Source organism: Acipenser ruthenus, chromosome 24, assembly GCF_902713425.1.
Source record: "Acipenser ruthenus chromosome 24, fAciRut3.2 maternal haplotype, whole genome shotgun sequence".
Lineage (NCBI taxonomy): Eukaryota > Metazoa > Chordata > Actinopteri > Acipenseriformes > Acipenseridae > Acipenser > Acipenser ruthenus.
The window spans coordinates 18,251,389-18,278,395 of NC_081212.1; the positions used below are offsets into that span (position 1 = coordinate 18,251,389).

Genomic DNA, 27,007 nt, shown 5'->3' on the forward strand with positions numbered 1-27,007 from the left:
GTACCACAGTGTTCCATTGATTACATTGTATCTAGAATCTACCATTGCCATGCAATTGGCATGTACAATGACTCGTGCCTCCCCTCGTGCTACCATTGCCCTTAGCACAACACCATTGCAGTGACACTATACTATGTGGCACATCACCAGTTAACGGGTGGGCTGTGGTGCTCAATTCATAGTATACAACTGAGATTTCTTTTCGTAAAAAAAAACGAATTATCTGATACTTGTAACACAAACCATCGACTCTGATAAAGATATTCATCAAAACGCGTGTCTGCTTGACATGTGTTCACTCAGTTTATGATGTGTGTGAAGGAATGGCGGTTAAGAGCTGCTGCTTGGTCCATTTAAAGTCACTTTACTGTTTCATTTTAAAGTCGAGTGATTGATAAACCAGTGCTGGCTATCCAGTAGGAACTGAAAGTACAGGGGCAGAAACACTTTACTCTGAGAACTGTTCTATTTCATGTTGGTGCAATGGAGTAGTTACTGTTGACAGCTCATCTTAAATCATTATAATTGTACATTTGATGGCTTATCTTTTAGGTTAAGTAATAAGTAGTTATTTGTTTTGAAAGTCCCCATTTGTTTACAGATCTTTTCTGGTGCTCTACTTGTAACTTACTAGGAAGCTGGCTTTATCATGTAGAAGTGTCTTTCAGGCAAGACAAGCAATGGCAACAACCAGCATCCGTGTGATCCATGGAGGGCATCGTCAAATGCCATGGCAGAATGAGTCTTTTTTTCACATAAGCAATATTAAACTCTATTGAGTTTCTTGAGACATTAAAAAGCAGCCAAATCCTCCATTCACACACACATACATTTCTCATTGTTCAATGATTACGTATACTTTGAACAAGAGAATAATTCTGAATCAAATATTGAAATTCACACAGTGAAGCTGCCTTTTGAATGTCAATGTGTAACTGATGCCAGGATTCAGGAGCTCTGTCTGGTCTATCTTTGTTCTAGTCAGCGTTCCTTCAAATATAACACTCATTCACTTCACTTGTTAACATGGATTGCAAGTATCAAGGACCATCACCTTGTTAAGCAGAGAGGCAGTATGAGACTGCAATGATAACAGACCCATGTTAGTGTACATCAGGCAGTGGTGAGCAAACCTACACAGTTCATCCGTGTTTGATGTTCTTCAGGTTTGGTGAACCGTCCCTATTTACTGTCAGTCCCTTTGAAGTGATATTAAAAGGGCTTGACTGTAACTGCTAAGTTAAAGCCTAGAGCAGGGGTTCGCAACTTGTCTGCTAACTTTGTTATTCCACCCAATTGATTGCACAGGAAGTATTATCTCAAGTGGCAGTGGAGAGAAGGTTGACTTCCCATCTTCACCATGAGTGTCCAGGGTTCAGAATCGACGCCAAGGCTGGGGCTGCCGGAGTCTGAGAGCAGCCAGGCGCAGGCCGCACTGACCGCGCACGCGCACTCCAGTCTCGCACGGAGCAAGGAGCAGACCCGAGACGAGCTGGAGAAGATCAAGAGGAGAGTCCAGCACGTAAGAACCGGCTGATATCTTATTATAAATGTACAGTAGCTGGTACATCAAGCTTTCCTCTCTCAAGCAAAGTGTGTTGGAGAACAGTTCAGCTCTCAATAGAGAATTAGCTGACCAGTGGGCTACCTCTGCCATTCACTTTCATTGGGATTCCTAATCCTGTTATCCCACGATAACGTGGTACAGTCTGGATAAACAAGCTGCATAAAGAGCTGCTGGAAAATAACCAGCAGCCAGCAGAAGCAGCACTTATCTGACCTTTTTAAAATTAAAAAACAGGACCCTTAATAGCTAATAACTGTAGCTAACAAAATAACCTGTTCTGTACTCTCAATTAGCTACATGGGTGTAACATGTGCAGACATCTGGTACTACAAAACGTTATCAGTTTACTTGCCTGGCCTTCCAGGAAGTCTGTTACTGCCTTACTTCTTTGGTCATTTCACCCCTGCAGTGTCTTTTGGGTCAAAGCGTATTGCTGTCTGAAAGCAGTGAATTGGGGAAGCAGCTAATTGGTTATTGACAGGAAAGAAGCCAGTGATGAGGGACAGGAATTGCAAGACAGTTAAAAGCATGGCTTGCCTAATGAAAATCCATGTTCAAAGCTGACATGTGGGGCCAAGTGGAGTCCCAATACCTTCTGCACAGAGAGGGAGTTTATAATGTGGTGGCAGTAAACGGGAGTTCCACCCTAAAACAAGTGAAAATAAAGTTTATGTACAGCAAAATGATAGTCAGAGGACGAACACCATGCCAGAAACTTCAAATGGGGTTTTCCTTTTGTTTAAGAAGGCAGGACTTATGAAGGACTTGCACAGATTGAGATGTTTGAAATGAATCCTTGTTTTGTGTTGTAGATGGTGCAGGCGTTTGAATTGGCCAGTAACCGCCCGTCCCTGGAGAGTCTGCAGCAGGCTAACATGCAGTTTGTGGAGGACATGGTGAGAGGAATTTCCACATGAGAAATAAATACACGTCCTCCTAGTGGAGACCCCGTGCTTACTAACTACCTACAACTGCAGAATGACATTTGGTGGGGCTGTTTATGCATATCCTCAGCGACAAGGATGTACATATATCACATTGTGATATATTTAGAGAAGCGCTTCTCATATTGTGATGAAAGGTGATTCGCACAAACTATTTAGAGTAACAGAATTGGGGTGTATCCTGGAGCTGTCTGTATGTCTCAAATTATATTATTACATGTTATATTGCTCAAAACAAAGATCTGGGTGACTTCACAAGGGGAATGGTAGTGCAAGCAGCTGGTCTCGATGCAGGGGCTGCATTGACCATCGTGCCCATCAGGATAGTCTCTCTGGTGTTCCTGGAACGTCAGTGTATACAGAACACCGCCACTGGAAAGCACAACTCCAGTCTTGGGTCATGAAGGCTTTAGCAAGAATTGACAGATTGTTTCTTTGTAAAAAAAACCAAAAAACATTTGGGTTGGTGTCTAATTTGGGGTTCCCTGAAATTTGTTGATACCGATGCAGATGTTAAGGGTTTTCCAGTATTGCCTGCCGTTATGAAGTATGTACAAAGTATGGGCTATTCTGGTCAAATCCAAGTTTACAGCTACGTTTCTTTAAGGGCATATTACTATTTAATATGCACATCATTGTTGATTCTGCCATTGTCTCTCCAGGCACATTTAGAAGTGATTGTAGGTGAACAGGTGAACAAATACCAGCAGCAGATGACAGTGTTCATCGTGGGGTACCAGCAGCTCTGTGGAGAGAGGAAGCACATTCCCTCCCAGCTCAACGAGGTGAGTCATGAAGCAGCTGGACTGGGCAGTGGAATACCAGCAGCTCTGCGGAGAGAGGAAGCACATTCCCTCCCAGCTCAACGAGGTGAGTCATGAAGCAGCTGGACTGGGCAGGCCTTGTCATGCTGCATTGAAAGCCAAGGGGCTACAGCTCTGGGAAGCTGTCACATGCACTTCCACCATAAGGATAAGGATATTCATTGAAGCCATCCGTGTGCAAGTCCTTCTTTCTGAAACACTAGAAACATATTTGAAGTTCCTAACTTTCTGTCCTTGAGATTTATAAAAGCTACACAATATATTTCGAAATACTGAAAGAAACGTAATAAATTCCATGACTTGTGATTCGACTAGAAGACATAGAGAAAGACACCTGGTCAAAAAGTAAGTCACTGAGTTTCTTAAGTTTCTTTTAATGTCTGGCCAGTTCTAATTTAGCACTATGGCGTGTTTAGTAGTTATGGGTAATGCACACGTACATTATCAAAGGGAACTGTCAAGGCGCATTTTGACTCCATTCTTGGGGGAAATCGGGTTTATAAAACTCCACTTGGCAGGTAGAAATGTGGCTTTAGTGAGTTTAACCCTGACGTGAGTCATTTGTTTTCTGGATGGCCAGTGACCGAATGCTCTTGTGTAGTTTTTTATCCAGAATGCTAAGCTGGGGGAGGAGGACAGCATCTCCACCTCTGAAGACATGGACATTGAACTGGACGATGTGGCCATGCAGGTAATGGCCAGCTTCACCCCTCTCATGTAATTATCTGGCCAAACCTTTCACATTTACAACAAATTCACTGTATAGGTTTGAAATGTGCAGTTTTGAAAGAAACACATGTTATTGCAAACATGTATTTTAATTTTAAAACATGACATCTGCTACTATACTAGGTTTTATAGAGAGTTCTCCAGTTACATGCTTTTCTCTTAGGAAATCTGTTGCTTCCAGGGTCATGTCACCTCAGAACTGGGTCAAAGCATGTTACTGGCTGAAGTCAGGTAAATGAAGCAGCTGGTTGGTTAAGGACAGGAAAGGCAGGACCAAGAAAGTGTTATCAGAAAGCAATGCTTGCATACCTAGTGCAGTACCAGAAATCATGTTAAAAAGTTTATTTCACAGTTGAGACTTGTAAAGTGTTTTATATCCATGGCGTAGGACATGCATGGGATTAGTTTATAAGATACAATTGCTTTAAATGTTAAAACATTATCTTGAGTACCAAGGCTAATTAGTCTATGGTAAATTGTATCTAATTTGTTTGGTTAAATTCCCAACCCATTGACTTTCCAGAAAAAAAAAAAAACGTTCTAGTTGTGTAATCCTTCAAGGCTGCGTGTGCTTGTTTGACAGGTAAAGGGCAGCTATCAGGCTGGCAGAGATCAGCCAAGAGATCATCAGCTACATGAGCAGCACGGCCATTTCCAACACCCAAAAGAGGTGAGGCTCTCCACTGCGCCTGCAAGTTTAGAGCTCTTTTTAGCTCTATTTTTGTAAAATGCCCAGGGGTGCTTGTGCACAACTGACTCTATAGAAATGAAATTGGTTTATTTCGTTAAATATGTAGGGAGATTGGGTTGGGAAATGTTCAACAGCTTAGGAATGGTGGAAGATGATTTGATTCATTTTTTAAACCACGCTTTCTATGCTAGTAGTTTTACCAAGGCTTTCTAGGCTTTTTTTTTTACTAATAAAACTAAATTAAGATTACATGTTCGAAGTTGCTGCCTTCTCTGGAGTACTGCCAGGTTCCAAAGGAATCGCATGATGCAGTAATGTTTCAGCTCTTTAGAAATACTTAGATGATTTCTCTTGAATTAGGAAGCACTCAAAAGGAGGTGGTAACTAGGATTCTACAGGCATGCAGATTAGATCCTGATGCAAAAAATAATTACAATTCAATGATGGAGGAACAGAACTGATTAAATCTTAATAAAAAGATAAGGAAATGACAAAAAGAAAAAGTGAGTGAGGCTGCTTTATATACCTTCCCCTCCTGAGGCATGTTGGAAGGGTTATATTAGTGTTTATACAGGAAGTTTATAACTAGTATCACATGCTAGTTTGCACTGTGACCATTGTTTAATCAACTTAATGCTGATATTCATGGTTGTTTATTTTAGGGCAAGCAAGGACTTGTGTGTTTATGAGCTTCAGGCTTTCTACGAATTCATCACGGGTATTTACCCATTTAACCCTTTCCTTTGTCTTGAATAACAACTGACACTGAAGGGTACAAACAAGCCCAATATTACCTGGAGCTGCTGTCTGTTTGTGAGGGTTGATTAGTTAGCAGAGAAACATGCCTTTATTCCCTCTTAACATAAGTAACATGCTGTGAATTTTCGGGGCCCCCTTTTATTGTGCCAATTTTATTTTGTATTGTGACATTAATTTAGTACAACACTCTAAATACTGCTGCACGTGGTCTGTTTTATGATATAAACCAGATCCTAATAGCCCTTAGAAAATTGAACACGTGAAATTTGTATGATAATTTAGCAGTTTTCCCATGGTTAAGTTATGCATTTCTATGTCTTTAAATATGCTTTACCAAACCTCTCTGGGCTTTACGATGCTTACCCATGCTTTACCATGCTTTAACTTTGCTGCATTATACTTTATTGTGCTTTTACTAAGGTCAGCTTTTATAAGGGACCACCTATTTCTCACCTATAAACCAATATTATTATTTCTTCATTTTAATCCAATCAATATTCTGCAACAGCAAAATGCTAAATTCCTATAGACACCACAACAGGCCTTTCTAAAAAACTTGAACTCTTTCTCAACACAGTGTGTTAATTATTGATATAGACTGGCACCCAGTGACCGCTTCCTGTTTGGTTTCCTGTGGTTACTGTGCTGGACACAGTTGCCTCTCTTTCAGCCTCCTTCTGTGTTGAGCTGAGAGCTTTTGAACAGCCCTTGTAAACATGATGAACTCCTCCTGTAGCCAAGTAGCTGTAATAGCAAGGGAAGAATGTTTGTTCAGAGCCTATCCTGTGAGCCAATGGTAAATACACCAAGTCAAACAGCATCGTGCACAGTGTCTGAACCAATAAGATAACAGCTTTCGTTTAGATTGAATCTGCTCTGTCCAACATATCAGCGCCCGGTATCAGAGCCAGGACTGCAAACGCTACGAAGTAGCCTCACAACATCATATAATCATTTCCTCAGTCTATTATTTGGTGCAGTGAGAGATGTTGCTGGCTATTGTCATGGAAAAACAAAATCATACTTCCTGTTGCTTGTGTTCGATGACTTACAGGCGCCCTCTTGTGGCTGTTAAATGTACGCATTATAAACTTGTCTTTAATGAGTTTAAGAAGTTTATGTCTGTTTACTTGCATTAAACTAAATGTGTCCATGTCCATTTCTTTTTAAAGGAAATCTGCTGAGGACAAGTAAGTATTTTTATGCATGTAAAGATTGGTTAGCCTCTGTCATGCCCTTGTATTTAAATCTGTTTTGGGATTTACTGGCTGGCTGAATTCTTGTCCTCATCAATACAGCCCTTATTATAATGTCCCCATTTTTCTCTCATGGTAACAATATGCAGGTACCATAGTTTGCCAATTTTTTTGTTTTAATATGTTTTACCATACTTATTTAGGCTTTACAATGCTTTCCCTCTGCTTTATTACACTATGCTTTTATTAAGGTAAACTCTTGTGAAGTGTCCTTTGTCTGTCCCCGCTGTGCAGGTCTCGCAGTAGGCTGGACAAGGCAGTGAACCAGGCCAGAGAGGACATCCTCCAGCTGACTGGCAAACTGCTGCAGACACAGGCAGGTAGGCATCACCACCTGGGGGCACTGGCATTCCTCACAACTTCATCGACCCCTAAGGGAGTGCGTACAGCTCCCTCCTCACACAGGATCAGGGAGTGCGTTCAGCTCCCTCACACAGGATCAGGGTGCATTCAGCTCCCTGACACAGGATCAGGGAGTGCGTTCAGCTCCATCGTCACACAGGATCAGGGAGTGCGTTCAGCTCCCTCCTCACACAGGATCAGGGAGTTTGTTCAGCTCCCTCCTCACACAGGATCAGGGAGTGCGTTCAGCTCCCTCCTCACACAGGATCAGGGTGCGTTCAGTTCCCTCACACAGGATCAGGGAGTGCATTCAGCTCCATCCTCACACAGGATCAAGGAGTGTGTTCAGCTCCCTCCTCACACAGGATCAGGGAGTTTGTTCAGCTCCCTCCTCACACAGGATCAGGGAGTGCGTTCAGCTCCCTCCTCACACAGGATCAGGGTGCGTTCAGTTCCCTCACACAGGATCAGGGAGTGCATTCAGCTCCATCCTCACACAGGATCAAGGAGTGTGTTCAGCTCCCTCCTCACACAGGATCAGGGAGTGCGTTCAGCTCCCTCCTCACACAGGATCAGGGTGCGTTCAGCTCCCTCACACAGGATCAGGGAGTGTGTTCAGCTCCCTCCTCACACAGGATCAGGGAGTGTGTTCCACTCCCTCCTCACACAGGATCAGGGAGTGCGTTCAGCTCCCTCCTCACACAGGATCAGGGAGTGCGTTCCACTCCCTCCTCACACAGGATCAGGATGCGTTCAGCTCCCTCACACAGGATCAGGGAGTGCGTTCAGCTCCCTCACACAGGATCAGGGAGTGCGTTCAGCTCCCTCACACAGGATTAGGGAGTGCGTTCAGCTCCCTCCTCACACAGGATCAGGGAGTGTGTTCCACTCCCTCCTCACACAGGATCAGGGAGTGCGTTCAGCTCCCTCCTCACACAGGATCAGGGAGTGCGTTCAGCTCCCTCACACAGGATCAGGGAGTGCGTTCAGCTCCCTCACACAGGATCAGGGAGTGCGTTCAGCTCCCTCACACAGGATCAGGGAGTGCGTTCAGCTCCCTCACACAGGATCAGGGAGTGCGTTCAGCTCCCTCACACAGGATCAGGGAGTGCGTTCAGCTCCCTCCTCACACAGGATCAGGGAGTGCGTTCAGCTCCCTCACACAGGATCAGGGAGTGCGTTCAGCTCCCTCCTCACACAGGATCAGGGAGTGCGTTCAGCTCCCTCATACAGGATCAGGGAGTGCGTTCAGCTCCCTCCTCACACAGGATCAGGGAGTGCGTTCAGCTCCCTCACACAGGATTAGGGAGTGCGTTCAGCTCCCTCCTCACACAGGATCAGGGAGTGCGTTCAGCTCCCTCACACGGTTTTGTGCTGTTTTATGTTTCAGATCTTGAGTACAAGGATGAAAGACTGAAAGAGCTTGTGACGGGGGACTGCCCCGTCTTTATGATCATGGTTGGGACTGGCAGGGAGGGGGTTAAAATTCCTCCCTGCCAGAAAAACATGTGAGAATGTGGCTGGAGCCCTAATTGACTAATTAGCAATTATTGATTAATTGGGCTCCAGCCACAGGGGATAAAAGCCAGGGGAGAGGCCCTGGCTAGGAGAGAGTTGAAGGAGAGTTCTAGAAGCAAGAGTGTTTGTATGTGCTGTTTTTCTGTTCCAGTGAAGGCAACGCCCAGCCTGGAAACTTTATTTTGTAAGTTTTTGATTTGTGTTGGTATTTTGTGTTTGAAATCTTTTTGTTTGGCCCTCGTGCTGGTTTATTTTGTATTTTTGTTTATTAAAAACTTTATTTTTGAACTTTAAAACTGTCTCTGAGTCTCAAACCTCGGTCAATCCTGTCACATTTGGTGTCAGAAGTGGGATAGCGCCACCTGGAGGCTCAGCAGTCTTTTTTTTTTTCTTTTTCCTTGAATTTTGGGAGTTTTTTTTTTTAAAGAAAAAAGAAGAGAAAATGGGGAAGAAGAGCAGACAGCGGCAAAGGCAGGAGATGCAGCAGGTGAAGAAATGTAGGCTGCTGCAACAACAGCCACCCCAGCTGGAGGACCCAGCCAGTCTTTTCCCCTGGTGCTCATGGTGCGGGATGCTGGATCATTGGTGGAGGTCCTGTCCAGATGGGCCACCAGCTGACTGGTGTGGGCGCTGTGAGGTGGATGGCCACAACTGGGCAGGATGCCCCCACAATCGGGACCAGGAGCAGCTGCAAACCCCGTCCTCGGCAGCCACCCCCCCTCTTCTAACATCACCGCCTTCACCACCATCCCAGGAAATATGGGACTGGTTGATGCACCCTGAGGCGGACCTCTTCCACGACCTCCCCATAGTTATCAACACGCTGTGGCGTCGAGATGGGGGGAGGTGGGAAAAGTGGGAGGAACAGCATCACCCAGCGTCCTTCGCAGAGCTGGCCCTGATGGTCGTTAATTACCTGGCGATAGATATGGGAGATGCCCCAATTATTCCAATAAAGAAGGTGGAGCTGTCATCCCGAGAGCCAGAGAGGGGTGAGCCGTCATCCCGAGAGCCAGAGAGGGGTGAGCTGTCGTCCCGAGAGCCAGAAGGGGAGGAGCCGCCGTCCCGAGAGCCAGAAGGGGAGGAGCCGCCGTCCCGAGAGCCAGAAGGGGAGGAGCCGCCGTCCCGAGAGCCAGAAGGGGAGGAGCCGCTGTCCCGAGAGCCAGAAGGGGAGGAGCCGCCGTCCCGAGAGCCAGAAGGGGAGGAGCCGCCGTCCCGAGAGCCAGAAGGGGAGGAGCCGCCGTCCCGAGAGTCAGAAGGAGAGGAGCTGCCGTCGCCTCCCGAGGGTCCGCTGCTGCTGCCGTCGCCTCCCGAGGGTCCGCTGCTGCTGCCGTCGCCTCCCGAGGGTCCGCTGCTGCTGCCGTCGCTTGGGGTCTTCGGGAATCCTGCTTCGCCTGGGGTTGCCAGGGATCCTGCTTCGCCTGGGGTCGCTACACTATGGCCGGAGCCCCATGGAGGGGAGTTGCTGGCCATGAAGAGGGGGAGGGAGGTCAGGAGACCAGCTCCCCCAGCGGCACTTTCGTGGCAAGATAGTGTGTGGCCGGAGCCCCGGAAGAGGGAGCTGCTGGCCACGAAGAATTGGGTGGTGCCGGACGTCCCACCATGGCCACCATCATGGACACTGTGCTTCCCCCTCTTCCGGGACTGAGACTGAGGGGGGAGGTGGCCATTTAGGCCATGTTGTGCTTGGCACAAGGGGGGGGATATGTGACGGGGGACTGCCCCGTCTTTATGATCATGGTTGGGACTGGCAGGGAGGGGGTTAAAATTCCTCCCTGCCAGAAAAACATGTGAGAATGTGGCTGGAGCCCTAATTGACTAATTAGCAATTATTGATTAATTGGGCTCCAGCCACAGGGGATAAAAGCCAGGGGAGAGGCCCTGGCTAGGAGAGAGTTGAAGGAGAGTTCTAGAAGCAAGAGTGTGTTTGTATGTGCTGTTTTTCTGTTCCAGTGAAGGCAACGCCCAGCCTGGAAACTTTATTTTGTAAGTTTTTGATTTGTGTTGGTATTTTGTGTTTGAAATCTTTTTGTTTGGCCCTCGTGCTGGTTTATTTTGTATTTTTGTTTATTAAAAACTTTATTTTTGAACTTTAAAACTGTCTCTGAGTCTCAAACCTCGGTCAATCCTGTCACAGAGCTGTTAAAGCAAAACGAGGCCAAGTTTCTGGAAAGCCAGTATTTCAGATCCCAACTGGAAACCACAAAGGTACCACAGCATTATTTAAAAGGGACATAATTTTTATTTTCCTGATATTTTTGTTTTATTAAAGTCATTGTATAACCTTGAATTTCTTCAGTTGTGAATACAAGGTTAAGTTGTAAACATTGGTTCTTATTCACAAAGCTTTTCAATGAAGGAAACATGTCTAACTTTACTAAGCTGAAGAAGACTTTAAAGTGGTTGTAGATTGCAAAATACTTTCAAAAATATTACCTGTCATGCAATTCCATTCGTTCATTCATGAGCCTCAAAGGTGCAGTATCTGAAGAAACATCTGATATTGCCACCATGTATTTTCATTTTAAAAATGGCATCTGGAGCAACAGTAGGTGATAACAAGTTCTCAGTTTGCTTCTCATCTATTCCATCTGTTCCACTTGCACTTCCTAGGTCATTTCACCTGATCAGTGTCCAGCAGTTAAGAATAGAGATGTTCTGTACATACCACTCCGAGCAGTGTCCAGCAGTTAACACTGGAGATGTTCACACTTTGACTCTCTGTCTGTCTCTGCTTGTCCCTGTCCAGACCACTCTGAGCAGTGTCCAGCAGGAGCTGGGGTTGCAGATATCCATGAGGGAGACAGAGGTGAGGAGGCAGGCAGCCCGAATCACTGAGCTGGAGAGAGAGCTGCAGGAGAGGGGAGTCAGCCAGGGGAGCAGCCAGCAGATCCAGCCAAACAGCCTCACAGGTACTGTACACCCACAAGGAGGCCACACCACCAGCCCTGAGAAAGCAGACCCTGTATCGACACCAGGCACAAAGCTACACTCACAGGCTGTTTGATATTCAGCTGTGTGCTGTGCAGGGTGAGTCATACAATCATACAGTCATGGGAGCACAGGTTCGAACCCTGGCTGTGTGCTGTGCAGGGTCAGTCATACAGTCATACAGTCAGGGGAGCACAGGTTCGAACCCTGGCTGTGTGCTGTGCAGGGTCAGTCATACAGTCATACAGTCAGGGGAGCGCAGGTCCGAACCCTGGCTGTGTGCTGTGCAGGGTGAGTCGTACAGTCAGGGGAGCGCAGGTCCGAACCCTGGCTGTGTGCTGTGCAGGGTGAGTCATACAGTCAGGGGAGCGCAGGTTCGAACCCTGGCTGTGTGCTGTGCAGGGTCAGTCATACAGTCAGAGGAGCGCAGGTTCACATCCTGGCTGTATAAAGTCAGCAGTCTTCGTTGAGGGAACGTTGCATTGGCTCTGGCACTATCGCGGGTTAGGGAGGCTAAATCAGCAGGGACTGTTTCTCCTCATCACGCTACAGCGGACCCTGCTGGCCAGGCGCCCTATGAGACTCCTGCAGTGCTGCTGTTGATTCTAATAACATTTATAAAAGTATGCTGAAAATACTTTGAGGCTGATTGTGTCTAACAAAAAAAAACATCTCCCTCGCGAGTGTAAACAGCCCTCAACAAGGTCTTGGGCGTCTATCCTCTTCGGAGTTGGTTTATTTCCTCATACACTTAACCAGTGCTAAAATAAAATATATTTTATGAAGGACCCATGACGGCTTCCCTTTAGCTGGTTATTGTATTTACACAGGAATGCAAGTGACCCTCTGTGAAGCTGTAGTTTACCTTGGTTATCCAGGTTTGAACAGCAGGCCGCTGTGTGGTCTCTCCCCAGGACAGTGAGTGTGTTCAGCCTGGGACTAGCGCCTCTGAAGCAGCTGCCATGGAGGAGCCACGGGGGCAGAGAGGAGAGGGGGACCCGGGGAGCAGGGTAGATATCGAGGACCTGAAGGAGAACAGCCAGCTCCGGATTACAGAGCTGCAGCGGGGCAACATGGTGAGTACATACTGCATGAGCGGCGTTGGTTTCATTGGTCTTCCTTGACAAGAACAAGAACAAACAGCAGAGACACACTCTTCTCATTACTTTATTTACCTTTCAAATGATTCAAACTGTGCTTCGGTGTTAACATGATAAATGTAAACCAATGTGCTCTCTGTTTATTGCATCAAGAGGACTACTGAGTGAATCTCTTAACACTCCCCCAGCACCTCTTTATGGACAAACCGGTTGTCAACAGGAAGAGAGAGGAACAAAGCATCTCAGCAACAGTGGCACGGAACCTTTTTAGCTTCAGATGGCTGTCAGAAACATGATTATTGCACATAATTATCAATAATAAATTCAGTACAATGAATAACCAAGACTAAACAAGTGAACTATAATAAATGTTTCCATTTAGGCCTGCATTAAATCAAAATGATGGCAGCACCATGAAAATTATAAAGCATAGCGCCATAAAATTGGATCGTAATACTGACACTGTACAACGTAGTTCTGGGCTGTGAGCCGTTGTAGTAAAAGACAGGTTGTTATTAATGAATTCTGTGAGAAGTGTGTGCTATTTCCCTGTCTGCTGACTTGTTTTCCATGTTATTTGTTTGTTTCTGGTGTGGATCAATGTTGCTGAGCTACAAGAGAAATTGCAGGAGCAGCAGATCAGCCAGCAAGAGGCACAGAGAGGTAAGAAGGCTGGAGCGCATGATACAGTATCTCAGTTTAGGACCATCGCTACTCCTTCACTGCAGCTTACTGGACCTGCAGTAGTTCTGATATGCTACGGTACGTCTGTAGACCTGAGATGTGTTTACACTAAGGTGTAATAATTAGAAGGTACTAGATTTCTGCTGGTGGCTGCCTAGACTGGTACTATGGAGTCTCCATTGCACAGACCAGCCTGTGGGGGAAGACGAAGAACAAATGACTCATCCGGTCGCTCTGCATTGGCAGTAAATGGATCATTTTTAATTGTATCTGATACTGAAAATACAACGCTGACAAAAGTTCGGAAAAACAGAGGGTGCCTCTTGAGAGAGGAAGTCATACAAGCAAAGGGACATTTTGCAGCTTATCTTTTCTGTGTATATAAACGAATATCTAAAAAAAGTATTTATTTTCAGATTTAAGATGTTGAGGTGAAATTGCGACAGGTGAGGCACTTTCAAAATAGAAATACTGCTTCTGACAATTTTTCATTCAGTCAAATAGTTTTTGAATATGTCAGTATTGTACTAATATATCGACTGGGTTCAGTCGTGTCAGTCTGGGTTGCAGCCCCACAGCCTGCTCTCCTCCTGTGCTCTTGTTTCAGAGCTGCTGGACACAGAGAGACGACAGCTGGAGGCAGTGAGGCAGGCCCACAAGGCAGAGATCCGGCAACTCCGAGACTGGAACAGGGAGCAGAGGAGGCAGCTGCTGGTAAAGACTCCCAAACCCCTGTCCAGAGCCTGTCGCCTGTGAGGAGGAGTCCCAACACAGCGTCCTGGCTGAGCTGGAGTGGGAGAAGGTAGGTCTTCATAGATTTCTTTTACTGCTGAAATAAAATCCTATGCCGATTTGATGAGGGAGGTTTCCAGATTGCTAACTAAATATCTGGCTACCCCTGATCAGTTAATTGCCCCTCTTGGTTAGTTGGTTGTGTCATTAAGATTATTTGTTGTATTGACTTGAAACTTGAAAGGTATAACAAATAACCATTAATGAAGACTGTTCAGTAATCTTATCGCTGTCTCCGCAAAACATTTTCTTCCACGATTGCTCCTAATATATTCTATTATAATCGAATATCTTTGCTCCAAGACGGCTGAATGAATTTCTTTCAAATTGTATTGAGCGATGACCCGTCAAGGTCTACAAGTTGGCTTTTTATTTGGTAGGTGAATCTTTAACATGATATCCTACTGTAGAAGCAGGTTCTTTTTAAATGGCATTCTATACACTTCTCAGATCAAATAACAGCACAGATGTGAATTACAAACAAAATACAGTAAACTGCACTATGAGTGTGTTAAATGATCACAAAATATCTCTGTAATGAGTTTCGGTGTATAAAGATTGAGACTGGCAACCACTGTTTCAGTAAAATCAGAAACCTTTATTCGATGTTACTCCATCTGAACTCATATCTTTGTCGTTTGTGTAGCAAGCATTGTTGGACATGGATCCACAACAGAATGACAACCCAACAAATGAGGGAGCAGAAAATAGTCTTTTACCCAAGTGGTCTGTCCTTCTAGCGGAAGAGACTGGCCAGCCCCCCTCGGAGGGGGGACAGGAGCACCACACTGAGGGGGCGGACTGTACTGGAGGTGAGGCGCAGTCAGCACTGGAACACCCTTCTTTAGTCCAGGGTCATGTGTGATTGTGCTTTCAATGTACCACACAGTATCAGTTATGCCGGATATATCCGATTAATCACAATTTTAAAAAGGAAAACAGCCATTTAGAAATGAATTTTCACTTAAGCATGAGAATATTCCTGCATATTCGCCCTCATTTTGCTGTAGATCAGATGTTCTGTTTTCTAGTGGTGACTCGCGTTTATCCACCACCACACTATGAAGGCACTTCCAAAAGAAACAAAATAAATGACATGACAAACATTTGGACTAGAACAAGAAACTTTGATGTTGAATTTATTTAGAATTCTTTAAGCATTTATAGATGACTTTTAACCAAAAAAAAAGTTTTATTCAGGACTGTTTTTAGAAAACCCATTTGGAAAATCAAGTTTGTGGTTCAGGAAAATTCTCAACTGTTTCAGAGAGACTTTAGCAGTTTCTATTGGAGCCACTTCAAAACACAGTGCTTAAAAACATTCCTTAAAACATTCATTAAGGTTTTGTGAGTAGGGCCTAATTATTACTCATATTTGCTTTTTTCTTGAAAATATGTTTAATGATAAACATCCATTTATACAAAATCCTCAGCCAAAAACATGCAAAACACTTGTCATGTGTTTCCAGGGAGCCACAGGGTTTCCCCTGATACAGAGGGCACTGCTGTATCCAAGGAGACCAGAGAAGAGGCTGTTTCTGACCAGGCTTGACCGGAAAAAAGAGGAAGCCAGCTGGGTAAGGGTTTGATTGAAGTGGATCTGTAAGCAACGTCTGGAAATCCTACTGTTTATGTAACATACTCTATTACAGATTAACAATATATCACAATTGACGCTAAAGTGTTAGGTTGACGTCCCCCTTGACTCTTACTGTTGCTGTGTGTTGCTCAACATATTGTTGAGCAGATCTTAAACATGTTCAAACCTGATGTTTTCTTTTGACCTTGTAGGGAGCTTTACCTGCTGAAGACCGGAATGCCATGTTTGCAGTTTACAGGAAGGAGGTAAGCTAAGCAGAAGAAAGGCTATTATACTCCAAGGACTGGTTCTTACTTCAGACGCGGAGCAGCCGGGAGAGAAACAAACTCAACTCTGGTGACCAGTTTCCATTGGATCGTCAGACAGCAACACGACTTTATACCAGCCTTCATGACATTCAGACCCTTGACTGGATTGGAAACAGCGGAGGTGAAGGCATGTGACCTGAGCCATGCCCGCTGCACCGCCCAGAGAGGCACACATGATCCTGGATGCATAATATCCATTAGATTTCAAATCTACATTCAGTTTACCAGCTTGTCACCAGTTTACCAGCTTGTCACTGAAAAATGACATTTGACATGATAAATGTAACCAAATAATAATGGAATTATTTATGATAAACAGTGCTGCAAACAGTCAGCTGGGGTGGTACAATTCGGTTTTTTTCATCTCTAAAATAATTGGTGCCTGCGACTGGTTAAATGTTTTTTTTTTTTTTTTTTTTGTTTTGTTTTGTTTTGTCTGTTCCAGGCAACTATCCAGATTGAAGCTCTAGAAGCAGAGTTAGAAAAGCTGAGACAGGACAGCCAACAAAAAACAAAGAAACTGAAGAAGCTCTGGAAAGAATCCAAAACCAAATGGGACACGGTAGGGAAGAGTGGCTTGGTCTGGGTATGAGTTCTCTTCACAGTGTGTTCTTCTTGTTTAGATTCACTATGAGTTCTCTTCACAGTGTGTTCTTGTTTAGATTCACTATGAGTTCTCTTCACAGTGTGTTCTTGTTTAGATTCACTATGAGTTCTCTTCACAGTGTGTTCTTCTTGTTTAGATTCACTATGAGTTCTCTTCACAGTGTGTTCTTGTTTAGATTCACTATGAGTTCTCTTCACAGTGTGTTCTTGTTTAGATTCACTATGAGTTCTCTTCACAGTGTGTTCTTCTTGTTTAGATTCACTATGAGTTCTCTTCACAGTGTGTTCTTGTTTAGATTCACTATGAGTTCTCTTCACAGTGTGTTCTTGTTTAGATTCACTATGAGTTCTCTTCAGTGTGTTCTTGTTTAGATTCACTATGATTTCTCTTCAGTGTGTTCTTGTTTAGATTCACTATGAGTTCTCTTCAGTGTGTTCTTGTTTAGATTCACTATGAGTTCACAGTCAGGTGAGGGGCATTGATGCTGATTGGGCTAATTTACTATTCAAGTGAAGCAACTGAAGAAACAGCTGCTTGGATTTGTGATGAATGCTGTTCTCCACAGAGTCTAAGATAAGCAACAATCATCCCAAATCCAAGCCGTTGTTTAACTGCAGTCTGGCAGCACTGTAGTTATTCTAGTTTCCACTGTTCTCACAGTTTTTTTTCAGATTCATGGTATTGAAATGTTACTGTAATGTATGTGTGTTGAATGATTCCATCTCAGTTACAGAGGTGTCTGCAGACTCTTCTGTTTCAGGGACTAGAGTCTGGTGTTTCATTGCAGGAGTGGCAGGTTCTCTCTGAGTGTGTGCAGCAGGCCAGGGAGAGACAGGCAGTGGCTCAGAGGGATTGTGAAGCTGCCAGGACTGAACTACAGAGGCTGACCCAGGTACAGTACACAGTGACAGGCTGCAGTTTGCAACATCATTCAAATAATTTCAATGGCGCTGTGGCATGTATGCTGAGCAGACCAACGCAAAGATGCTGCTTCTGTTCGCGAGGTTTATGGTGTGGTGAAAAACAAATTAATTCAAATAAAGCTGGTGATGAATAAGGAACCAGCACCTCTCAGTGCAAATCTGCAAAGAGGTACAGGCTTTTATTAAGAGGTATATGGTGAAACAGGTCATTGAGTCAGGGGGTCAACAGCATTGACAAGGGAGAATGCAATTGAAGTAACTGTAAATGTACAAATTGTGTGTTTTGGATGCTAGCTTCATAGAATTCCACCCTTAAGGTGAACACAGCAGCTCTGACACACTTTGCTAGAGGGCTGGCAATTAGCACTGGGTTAGCAGGTATTTTAGTGAAGGGCTCTTATGTGACAATGTGGGCCATTCCGACAAACAGAACATTTTATCTCCCAAATTCCCTGAAGGGGTTGGAACCTGTAATCTTTGAGGAACGGACTTGCATACATGAGTGGTATAATATAACCAAACAATTTAAACAGACTGAAGTCAGTGGCGTCCAGGCTGCCTGTGGAAGCCCTTCAGCATATTCAAAGTGTTTGGTTATCATTTCAGTTTCCCCCAGTGCTTCAGTTGTTTCCCTTGATTCCCAGAAGGCAACTGGGGACCAGTCTATCCTCCAGTCTACAGGAGCCCAGATGAAGGAGACCCCGTGCGGGAGAGAGGAGGGGGGAGCTGCTGTAGGTGAGGAGAGGGAAGTCAGGGTCACCTTTGACATTTATTATTATGGTCTAGGCCCAAGGCAGTTTAATACACTCTACTTGACCTGGGGGTTGATTTGCCCCACCTGTACCCTGATAAGTCACAGCAGGATTTTATTAGACCGTTTTCTACACTGGAGAATCCCCCTGGATTGCATCAACCACCTATCTGGTTATCCCGGCATTACCACTAAAAATAGGTACAAATGTTCAAATGTAAAAGTAAATGTGGTGTATCCCACATTTATCAAATAAACCACCTAAGTCAAACAGACACTGATGAAGATCACGCATTAGCCAAAATGTTCATAGATGTATCTCAGAGTTTATAATTAAGTGTTTCAAGTTATGGATGAAAATTATCCTAGATTTTCTGGTTTCAGGGCACTCATGAAAGCAAGGAAACTTGACCATAATGGGCTTCCCCTGGAATCTGAAATTATACAATAAAAAAATACAGTAAAATAGCAGATGCTCTGAACAGTCCAGCCCACTATGACGCTCCTTCCACTTTTGATGGCTACCATTTGATATTAAAAGTAAACTTTGATTTTGTTGATTAAACTCTTCTTGCAGGCAATTTACTGCCTATCTAACTTGAACAGCTAACTTCTCTCTGCCTTATATACTGTCAATCACATGATACGTGTATAAACCAAACAGTGAAAAACACCTACATGCAGCAGAGCACAACAACTGCAAATGTACTTGCCAAACATAGCTTTGCAGTATTTACAGCAGCTGTGGTCATAATCCCTGGCTGATATGTAAAAATACATTTCTAATTTGAAAATTCCATTTGATAAATCTCATTTCAGGTTGGAAAATGACAGGTGTTACATATAGTTGTGCAATAACATCTGCTGCATCATCCAAAGTAAAACTATACGACACTAAGTCAAGTAGGCAAAGTTTCCGCTAGTGCCTTCTTTAGTCCAAGACATTTCCATTGATTGATTCATTGGTGGTGACTTGAAGGAAGAGGGAGAAGTGGCCACACTGAGCGCAGGATCCAGGAGTATCTACTTCATGGTGACCAGGTTCACAGAGACACTCAAAAACACTCTCTTCAAAGGTAAAACACCTTGCAAATTGGTGGTTTTTCTATTCATCCAAAACACTTTGCATAAAACTCTTAGGGTATAAACAAAGCAGGAAATGGGGCGCCTGAGTGGCTCACCTGGTAAAAGCACGGCCACGTGGTGTGCAGAGTGAGTCATACAGTCAGCGCAGTTCTTCACTGGGGATTCCAGAGGGAGCATGGCATTGGCTCCGGGGCTCCTTTGGGTTAGGGAGGCAGAATTGTCAGGGACTGTTTCTCCTCATCGTGCTACAGCGGACCTTGTAGACATCTACAGGGCTGGCCTTTGACCTCCAGAGGCCGGTAGCTCACTGACATCCACTCTCGAGTTCCTGGGTGTAATAGAGGAAATTGGCTTGGTCATGGGATCGGAGGATGCCCACTGAACCTTCAATTCTCTTGAGCCGTGTGGAGCGTTGCTGCAATGAGAGAACATTCTAAATTCAGAAGGAAATCACAGTAAAGTAGTTTGTTAAAAAAATAAAAAATAAATAAATAAAAATAGCAACAAACTACTCAATAATGGAACAGTTCCTTCCTTATGGCGCCGCAATCCTTGCAGCATTTTTTTAGAAATGAACAAATAACAAAATGTATGAAAAATGGGTGCAATTATGTATCGCTAACACTGCACAAAATACCAAAAAACAGAAATAATGTGGATTGCAGTTGTTTTTATTTTGTTATAGCTGGTACTTTTTAAAATTTGCTAGAAAGATATCAGTGCTCAAACTGACATGACCACCTACACATGACTTACTAACTTATTATAAATCACAACAACAAAGATCTTACTTGGGAACTGCTAATAAACATTATAATCATTCAAATGATGTATGAACACCTTTTAGGATGGTTTGGGTTATGTGACAGTGAAGCAAAGCACAGTAAAGCTTGATAAACGCATTACATAAACACAGTACAATGGGGGGAATGTACTCTGCAAATTTCCCTTTTAGAAGTAACATTTCCTTTACCTTAGATATAAATTTGTTTGCTGAAGCTTTGGAGACCCCAGAATTGAGTCTGAGTGCCACAGACCCACTGACAGCAGAACAGCTACAGACTGCTTTGAGGAGCTCTGACTCACAACTCAACAGCACCATTGCAGGTAAATGAATTAGCAAAGGATCGGGAGACCAGAGAGTTCAGCAATAGCGATGTCTCATCCAATAAGTATCATATTGAGATACTTGATGATAAACTCCCCCTTCTAACCACCCTCTACAGAGCCCACAAGGAGGCCTGCTGCGGACTGTGTGTCAGTATTTCAGAAAGGCAAACATTAAGAGGGCTGGTTAGGGGTAGGGGAAGGGTTCGGGTTAGGGTTAGTGTTACTGAGTAGTGCAGTGGGGTAACACACACGTCCTACTCATTTGAAAACCTGGGTTTGAATCTAGCATAGTGACATGAATGTGGGGATCTCAACTTATCCCCATTGACTTCACAAAACCACCTGGCAGTCTCTTCACAAAGCAGACAATGGTGCCCTCCAACACCCCCGCCCCCGCCCCCGAACTCAGTAATGGTACCACCTACCACCCCCGCCCCCCATCTCAGTAATGGTACCACCCACCACAGTAATGGTACCACCCACCAACCCCGCCCCCCACCTCAGTAATGGTACCACTGTTTTCCGCTCCTGTAGTTTTCAGCAGAGTGCTTGGAGCTGACAGCTGTCCCTCAACACTGCCAGCAGCTGAGGAGGAAGACACAGGGGAGGCTGCTGGGAAGGTCAAAGGGCAGGACGTGGGGCGAGCCATGTAAGAGCTTTTCTGTGTTTATTGATTCAAATTCTATAAACAACATACTGTATACCAGATGACATACTAGATACTGTGTATAAAATCAATAGTGTTTTGGTAGTATTGAAATACAGCATACATTATTTTTCTCTGTTGCAACATTTTCTTGAATGGAATAGATTTTTTCAGCCAGTTGGTTTGTTGGTTTCAGCCTTTCTCAGGTGAAGTCAGTGAAGAGGTGTGTGTTAGTTAACTACAGGAACGATAATAAGGCTGTGAACTCCTGTAGTTTCATACAGATGTAAACATTAACTTCTAACTATAACTTGATTAGGCTAAACTGTGATAAACTTATGTACATTTTTATATCTTCAGGAAGCAAACAGATGCAATTCAATATTCCTTGAGTAATATAGTCTAGAATATTACGGCTATGGAAACTGTCTGAATATTTGTTGGTACCCTTGGTATTTCAATGTGTTTCTTACACTGGTGTTGTTCTCTGCTCCTCACACAGATCCCAGGAACACAAACCCACAGAAAGCCCTCACCTACACAGATTCACTGTAAGTACAACTCCTGGTCTTCTGTTTTAGGATTCATGTTCTGAATGTGGACAGCTATCATTTCTGGGATTGTCCCTAAATTCTTACTAACAGTCTAAGCACTCCTTATGTTCCACAGCCCTGCACTGAGGGAAGCGGCACTGCAGCCCGCTCACCCTTGAAATCGGAGCCAGAGAGCCCCAGTGACCTGCCCCGCCCTGGAGGAATGATCATGTTTACCCGTCTGGACTTGGAACACAACAAACAAGCGCTCAGACACACCCTGCGCAGAGGGAGGGTGCCTGCCCAGCTCTGTCAGGTACAGTACCACACCCAGTCTGCTTACTATCAGCAAGTCTGCTTCCTAGGTCATTTCACCTCAGCAGTGTCTTTGGGGTCAAAGCAGCTCACTGGCTGCAAAGCATATCAATCATTAAGGCAAGCAGCTGGTTGGTTAATGGCTGAAATGACTAAGTAAGTATAAGACTTGGAAACAGACTTGCAGTATTTCATAAGTTATAACCACTTTAAACAAATAAAATAAACAAGGAATAATCTTCAGCACAAAAAAGGGACACCAGTGATTTATTTATTGGTTTGATTTATTGTTTAGACCAAACCATCATGTTCATGAGTTGCCCTGGAACGATACCAGCTGCAGCCAGCAGCTTGTTACACATCATTTAATAAGTAGATTAGAAAAACATTTGCATTCGTAATTCTTGAATCCCACCCAACACTCAAACATTTTCCAAGCCCTCCTGTAACGTGGGATGATAAGGCTGGCTGGCTGTGTGTGTTCTTGCTCTTGCCCGCAGGGAGATGAGAATGTACTCTGAGCTGCAGAGGCAGCGCCTGGCTAGCCTGGTCAGGCAGTACACAGCCTACCTGGGGATGCTGGAGGCGAGGGAGGTCATGAGGACGAGCAGCAACTCCTCTGCTTGGCACTTCTTACCACGACTGCAGGCTCTACACGTTCAGGTGTGAAACACGATTCTTCTGTATCTTAAAGAGATGCACACAAGCCAGTCCTGGGTTTCAGAACGCTCAATGCTTAGGTTCTGTCTACTGAAATGACCAGGTGCCAGGAATCTGAGCAAGCCTCTGCTAAATCTGTGCTGAATTGAACAGGTCTCCCCAGATTCTGCAGGTTTACTGGAGGTGTTCATGCTGTTAAAATGGATGGATCAGTTGATTTAAAAGGGACCTGATTGCTCTGACTCCTAGGTACTGATCTGTTCAATAATATTCACAGAGGCTGAGTCGCTGGAGTCAGCACATGGCTGGACTCTCTGAACACAGGGTCCAGCTGGCTCTGTCCATCACTGACACCCTGGGGAACATTGAGGAGGAGTCGGGCATCTTCCTCATCAAACCTGTGCTGCTCTGGAAGAAGAGGTAAGACTCTACAGCCGAGTAGGTACTGTGGGTAGGAGATCACCTCCCTGTCTGAGAACAGCTATACTTGATCGTTGTACTTAAACATTATCTCTTACTCTACCTTGCTGCATTTGCGGAACATTTGATTGGAAAATTTGAATAAAAAGAATTGTTTAACAGTACAAGTAAACCCTTTAGTTGGAGCTTGCTGGTGGGTTATTCCAGCTGAATAGGATACATGTGATTAAGAAAGCGATGTTGTGTACATGCAAAACAAGAGCTGTGTAAGTCATGCCGTCCACATGGTGAAAGTTTCCGAAGGGGGTAGAAATGACCAGTCTGATGAATTTCTTAAAAGCATGTATTAAGGGTTTGCTACTCTACAGAGAGACCTCATTGAAACACTCTGGAAGGATTGTCAGCAGGCTCAAGATCTCCATGAAACCTGACCCTCGTCCCACCCTGGCCCCCTCCAGCCAGACCACAGCCACGCGGACACAGGTACGCAGGGCATCAAGCAGCTCCGTGAGACTCCACTCCTTCAATCCTTCCATTGAGTGTCATCTTCAAAATATTAAAATGGACAGTCATTGTAATACTGTGAAATGACATTACCATTATCTGCTGTATGTATTTGTACTAGTTCCCAGCCATGTATAAGGCACTGTAGAAGAGTCCATAGAGTATAGACTTTACGGACATATTAGCTTAAGTAGTGATAATAAAAGAAGCCAATACATTCTTTGACACACAGTAATTTGAAAACATTGAGAAAGACTTCTTGCCGAAATGTTTGTCAGAATTTAATAAGTAGTTTTTGGTACTACAACATATTCTACCATTGAGTGTGTTCATAGTTATGGAAGGCCATATCGGCTTACTGAATTTGAGAGTTCTGTTCAATCCTCTGATTGGTTGCATACGTTAGGCAGCATCCACCACATGAGCCCAACTACAGCCAATCAAATTTTACACAAGCAAATAGGGTACAACACAATCTGCTTTACTTGCTTTAAAATAAAACACCTCCGGTTTTCTCTTGGTTTGGTACAGTATATGCTTTGAGACCCCCAAAAAAGACCCTGTTTTACTGTTTATTTTTTGTTTTGTTTTGTTTTTTTTTTGGATTTACTTGTGTTTGTTTGCTGTCATTTTCCTGATAGATTTCTGCTGCAAATACACTATTGTTTTATCATTAGATAATGAAGAGTTTATCAGGCACCAAAGCAGCCACCACTGGGGCAAATCAAGACCCGGTTTCCACAGTTACCGTGTTGGGAGGGGGAAGCCTCAGAATGTGGAGTGTAAGCGATGCAGAACCACGGAAACCTGGCACCCAGAAACAAGAAAGGGACGCCCTACCCGCTGTGCCCAGGCTACTGGAGATGGATGTCAATACATTTCTCATCAGCCAACATCATGTATGGTGAGTATTATTGTATGGGACAATGATTTTATATATTGAAGTGAAGGTGGCATTCATATGTCCTGTTCACATCTATCCAATGAATTGTGCTAAAGAATGTCCTTCACACGTTCATTAGAATGTGACCAATGGGTTTTACTGGATAAATGACAAAGTGTAAGGCTGGCAGACCGCCTCCATACACCTTCACATTAAGGTTTGATAGACCCAAGTATTAATCCAGAATCAAAATGAATTCCCGTTCCTGTCAGCCAATACCAATATATTGAAATGTTTTCCAGCATGAAGACACCTGAAAGGAGTTTCTCCATGGACCCAGCGTCCGCCAGTCCCAGGCTCAGCTTGAGAAGCTTCCTGCCAGTGGACAGGATGGTGCCCTGCAGTGTGGGCCTGGCAGGGAAGACGCAGGTTTTGAGAGGGAGTGCCAGGATGTGAATGGGTTTTACTGCATCTCTTCGGTTTTGTCTCAGAGATTTTACACTGGATAGGACTAAGAGTCATTTTAAAGAAAGTGCTAAAATAGGCAACTTTTCTGAGAGGAATAAAACAATTTGGACAAATCTAGAAAGGAAACACCATTCTTGTTTTCAATTCTAGTTTTACCTCTGATTTTTTTTCATTTTGAGTGCTTGTCTTCCAAAAACCCCTGTGACAAAAGTGTGTGTGTGTTTTGTTTTTGTCTAAATGAAGTGTTTTTTTTTTTATTTTATTTTATTCAAAATACTGCTGAGCTGTAAACATTCATATTAAAGCACACAGAAGCCTAAACTACTGTCAGCTTCTTTGGTTGTGTACTTTTTGCTTTATCACCTTGATGTCGGTTTTGTATTTGAAATAAAATGTGTGTTTTTGGATTATTTTGTGTTTGTATTTTTTTTTTAAGCTGTACTGTAGGTAATTGATGGTGTGTGTATGGAATGAACCAGTAGCAACACCAAGGAAATAATGACCTAAGGCCGGTATTGGTAAAGACAAGGTCAATTGCAATCATTTCCAGGGTTATTAGGTGTTGATGCTAGTTTATTAATTTATGCAACGCAAGTTCACAGTTACAAGAAAGGACAGATTTAGGTGAGTTCAGAATTGTGCGGCTGGGCTGTTGGATTCCAGGTACATGGATACAATTAACCAGTGTAGCTACATGGTTGAGGGTAGAGTCCCATGCCCAACTTACTTCAAACAATCTGACTCAGTAAACATTAAAGAATGGTCATGTATGCCTTCGGAGGAACACCTCACTGACTCATCACGTAAAATCAGTGCCATCCTGCCTGCAGTGGTGACCCTACACTTTCTAGCACTTTCTACTGAATTTGAGAGTTCTGTTCAATCCTCTGATTGCATGTGTTGTTTGACAAACCCCACTAGAAGATAACACCTTATTGTACTAATGAGCCTGCACATGCTTCTGATAAAAAAGAGAAAAAATTATCAAACCTTTAGACCCTCCAGCAGATAGCTAATCTGTGGTTAAGCAGTTGTTGACTTTAAAGCTTAAACAGCCTTGTTTTGCTCTCCATGACCTCGTTTACCTGTTTTCTAAGTGCTGCTTTATAAACTGACTGCATAGTAGCACTCGCACAGAAAGCTACAGCCCACAACCATGAAAGCAACAGTGTGTGTGCTCCTGGCTCTTATAGCGCTCGTTGGAGCTGCCTTGGAGAGCCAGAATGTAAACTGCACAGCGGCAGGCAAGACCATCGTAGGCAAGGAAACGACAGCAGCTTGCGCCCAGCTTCACACAGAGGGCTGCGGACCGTTACCCTTGCAGCTGAAGACAGGTGAGGACGGAGCTGTGACAAAGAGCCATGGACGTGTCTCACTGGTGACTGTGTCCAAAGGGTGTATTCTGTATGTGTGGAGCGGAGCAGAGTTGCGTGCAGGAGGTGCACACACATTCGGGGAAGGTACATTCACAGAAGAGCAGTTGAGCGATGTGTTGAAGGAGCCTGCATTAGCTTACAGTTGCGAGTGCGAGAAAGCAGAATCGCTGTCCCGGAAAAAGCGCGCCACTTTTGACGATTTTCAAGAACGCCATGTTATTTCCCCCTCACCTGTCCCAAATACCAATGAGGGCTGGACTCAACTGATGAGAGAGCGCAGACTCTTTGGGCGCCCAATCAACACCTTCATCCACGGGGAGGTGGATCAGATAAGACAGGCCTTTGACCTTCAGGATCAATCGCTCCAGTATTATAATCACAAGGGGTTGGTTCACTGGAGCAAGTACAAGCTTCCCACCACCAACCTCCGGCTTATTGGGGATGAGTACAGAGTGGCAGTCAAGGCTCGCATGAAGTATGTCGCCGTCTCATTTAGAAATGGTCTGCCTGTCCATTTGGATAAAGCATCTTCAAGACCACCACCAAAGAATATGAACTAGTTTGATTCCTGGGTTTGATATCCACATATATGGATTTATATAGCATTATGTAATTATGCAGTGCTTTGCCAAAAAATTCCATTTTACTTTTATTATTTCTATAAGGTGGTGCACAGCTAA

At 44.2% G+C, this 27,007-nt stretch overlaps 2 protein-coding genes and 1 long non-coding RNA gene across 3 annotated transcripts; all 3 read left to right on the forward strand.

Annotated features, from left to right (window-relative positions):
* Positions 1-4,659: 4,659 nt before the first annotated feature.
* On the forward strand, positions 4,660-8,535 carry LOC117963123 (uncharacterized). The gene is made up of 4 exons (XR_009308360.1): positions 4,660-4,734; positions 6,687-6,704; positions 7,005-7,090; positions 8,503-8,535. It is a non-coding gene; the product is annotated as an uncharacterized LOC117963123 (long non-coding RNA).
* A 3,948-nt stretch (positions 8,536-12,483) lies between these two features.
* On the forward strand, positions 12,484-22,647 carry LOC117963144 (uncharacterized). Its single transcript, XM_058999264.1, has 13 exons — positions 12,484-13,324; positions 13,953-14,147; positions 14,784-14,949; positions 15,607-15,714; positions 15,929-15,982; positions 16,491-16,607; positions 17,440-17,544; positions 18,220-18,310; positions 20,391-20,519; positions 21,057-21,171; positions 21,671-21,719; positions 21,838-22,017; positions 22,517-22,647. The coding sequence occupies exons 5-13, from the start codon at positions 15,959-15,961 to the stop codon at positions 22,535-22,537; spliced, it is 831 nt and encodes a 276-aa protein (XP_058855247.1). The 5' UTR covers positions 12,484-13,324; positions 13,953-14,147; positions 14,784-14,949; positions 15,607-15,714; positions 15,929-15,958; the 3' UTR covers positions 22,538-22,647.
* Positions 22,528-25,344, forward strand: LOC131700654 (uncharacterized). Its single transcript, XM_058999265.1, has 5 exons — positions 22,528-22,679; positions 22,954-23,096; positions 23,465-23,579; positions 24,278-24,504; positions 24,786-25,344. Exons 1-5 carry the CDS (start codon positions 22,593-22,595, stop codon positions 24,937-24,939), a joined length of 726 nt encoding a protein of 241 aa, XP_058855248.1. The 5' UTR covers positions 22,528-22,592; the 3' UTR covers positions 24,940-25,344.
* The last annotated feature ends 1,663 nt before the right edge of the window (positions 25,345-27,007 follow it).

Excerpts from the sequence above, each read along its gene's own strand:
- LOC117963144 (XM_058999264.1), top strand. The coding sequence starts at position 15,959 with ATGTTTGCAGTTTACAGGAAGGAG. Across the intron at positions 16,608-17,439 it reads CCAAAACCAAATGGGACACG|GAGTGGCAGGTTCTCTCTGA; the intron begins GTAGGGAAGAGT and ends GTTTCATTGCAG. Across the intron at positions 18,311-20,390 it reads GGAGGGGGGAGCTGCTGTAG|ATATAAATTTGTTTGCTGAA; the intron begins GTGAGGAGAGGG and ends CCTTTACCTTAG.
- LOC131700654 (XM_058999265.1), top strand. The coding sequence starts at position 22,593 with ATGCTGGAGGCGAGGGAGGTCATGAGGACGAGCAGCAACTCCTCTGCT. Across the intron at positions 22,680-22,953 it reads TGCAGGCTCTACACGTTCAG|AGGCTGAGTCGCTGGAGTCA; the intron begins GTGTGAAACACG and ends TAATATTCACAG. Across the intron at positions 24,505-24,785 it reads ATCAGCCAACATCATGTATG|CATGAAGACACCTGAAAGGA; the intron begins GTGAGTATTATT and ends AATGTTTTCCAG.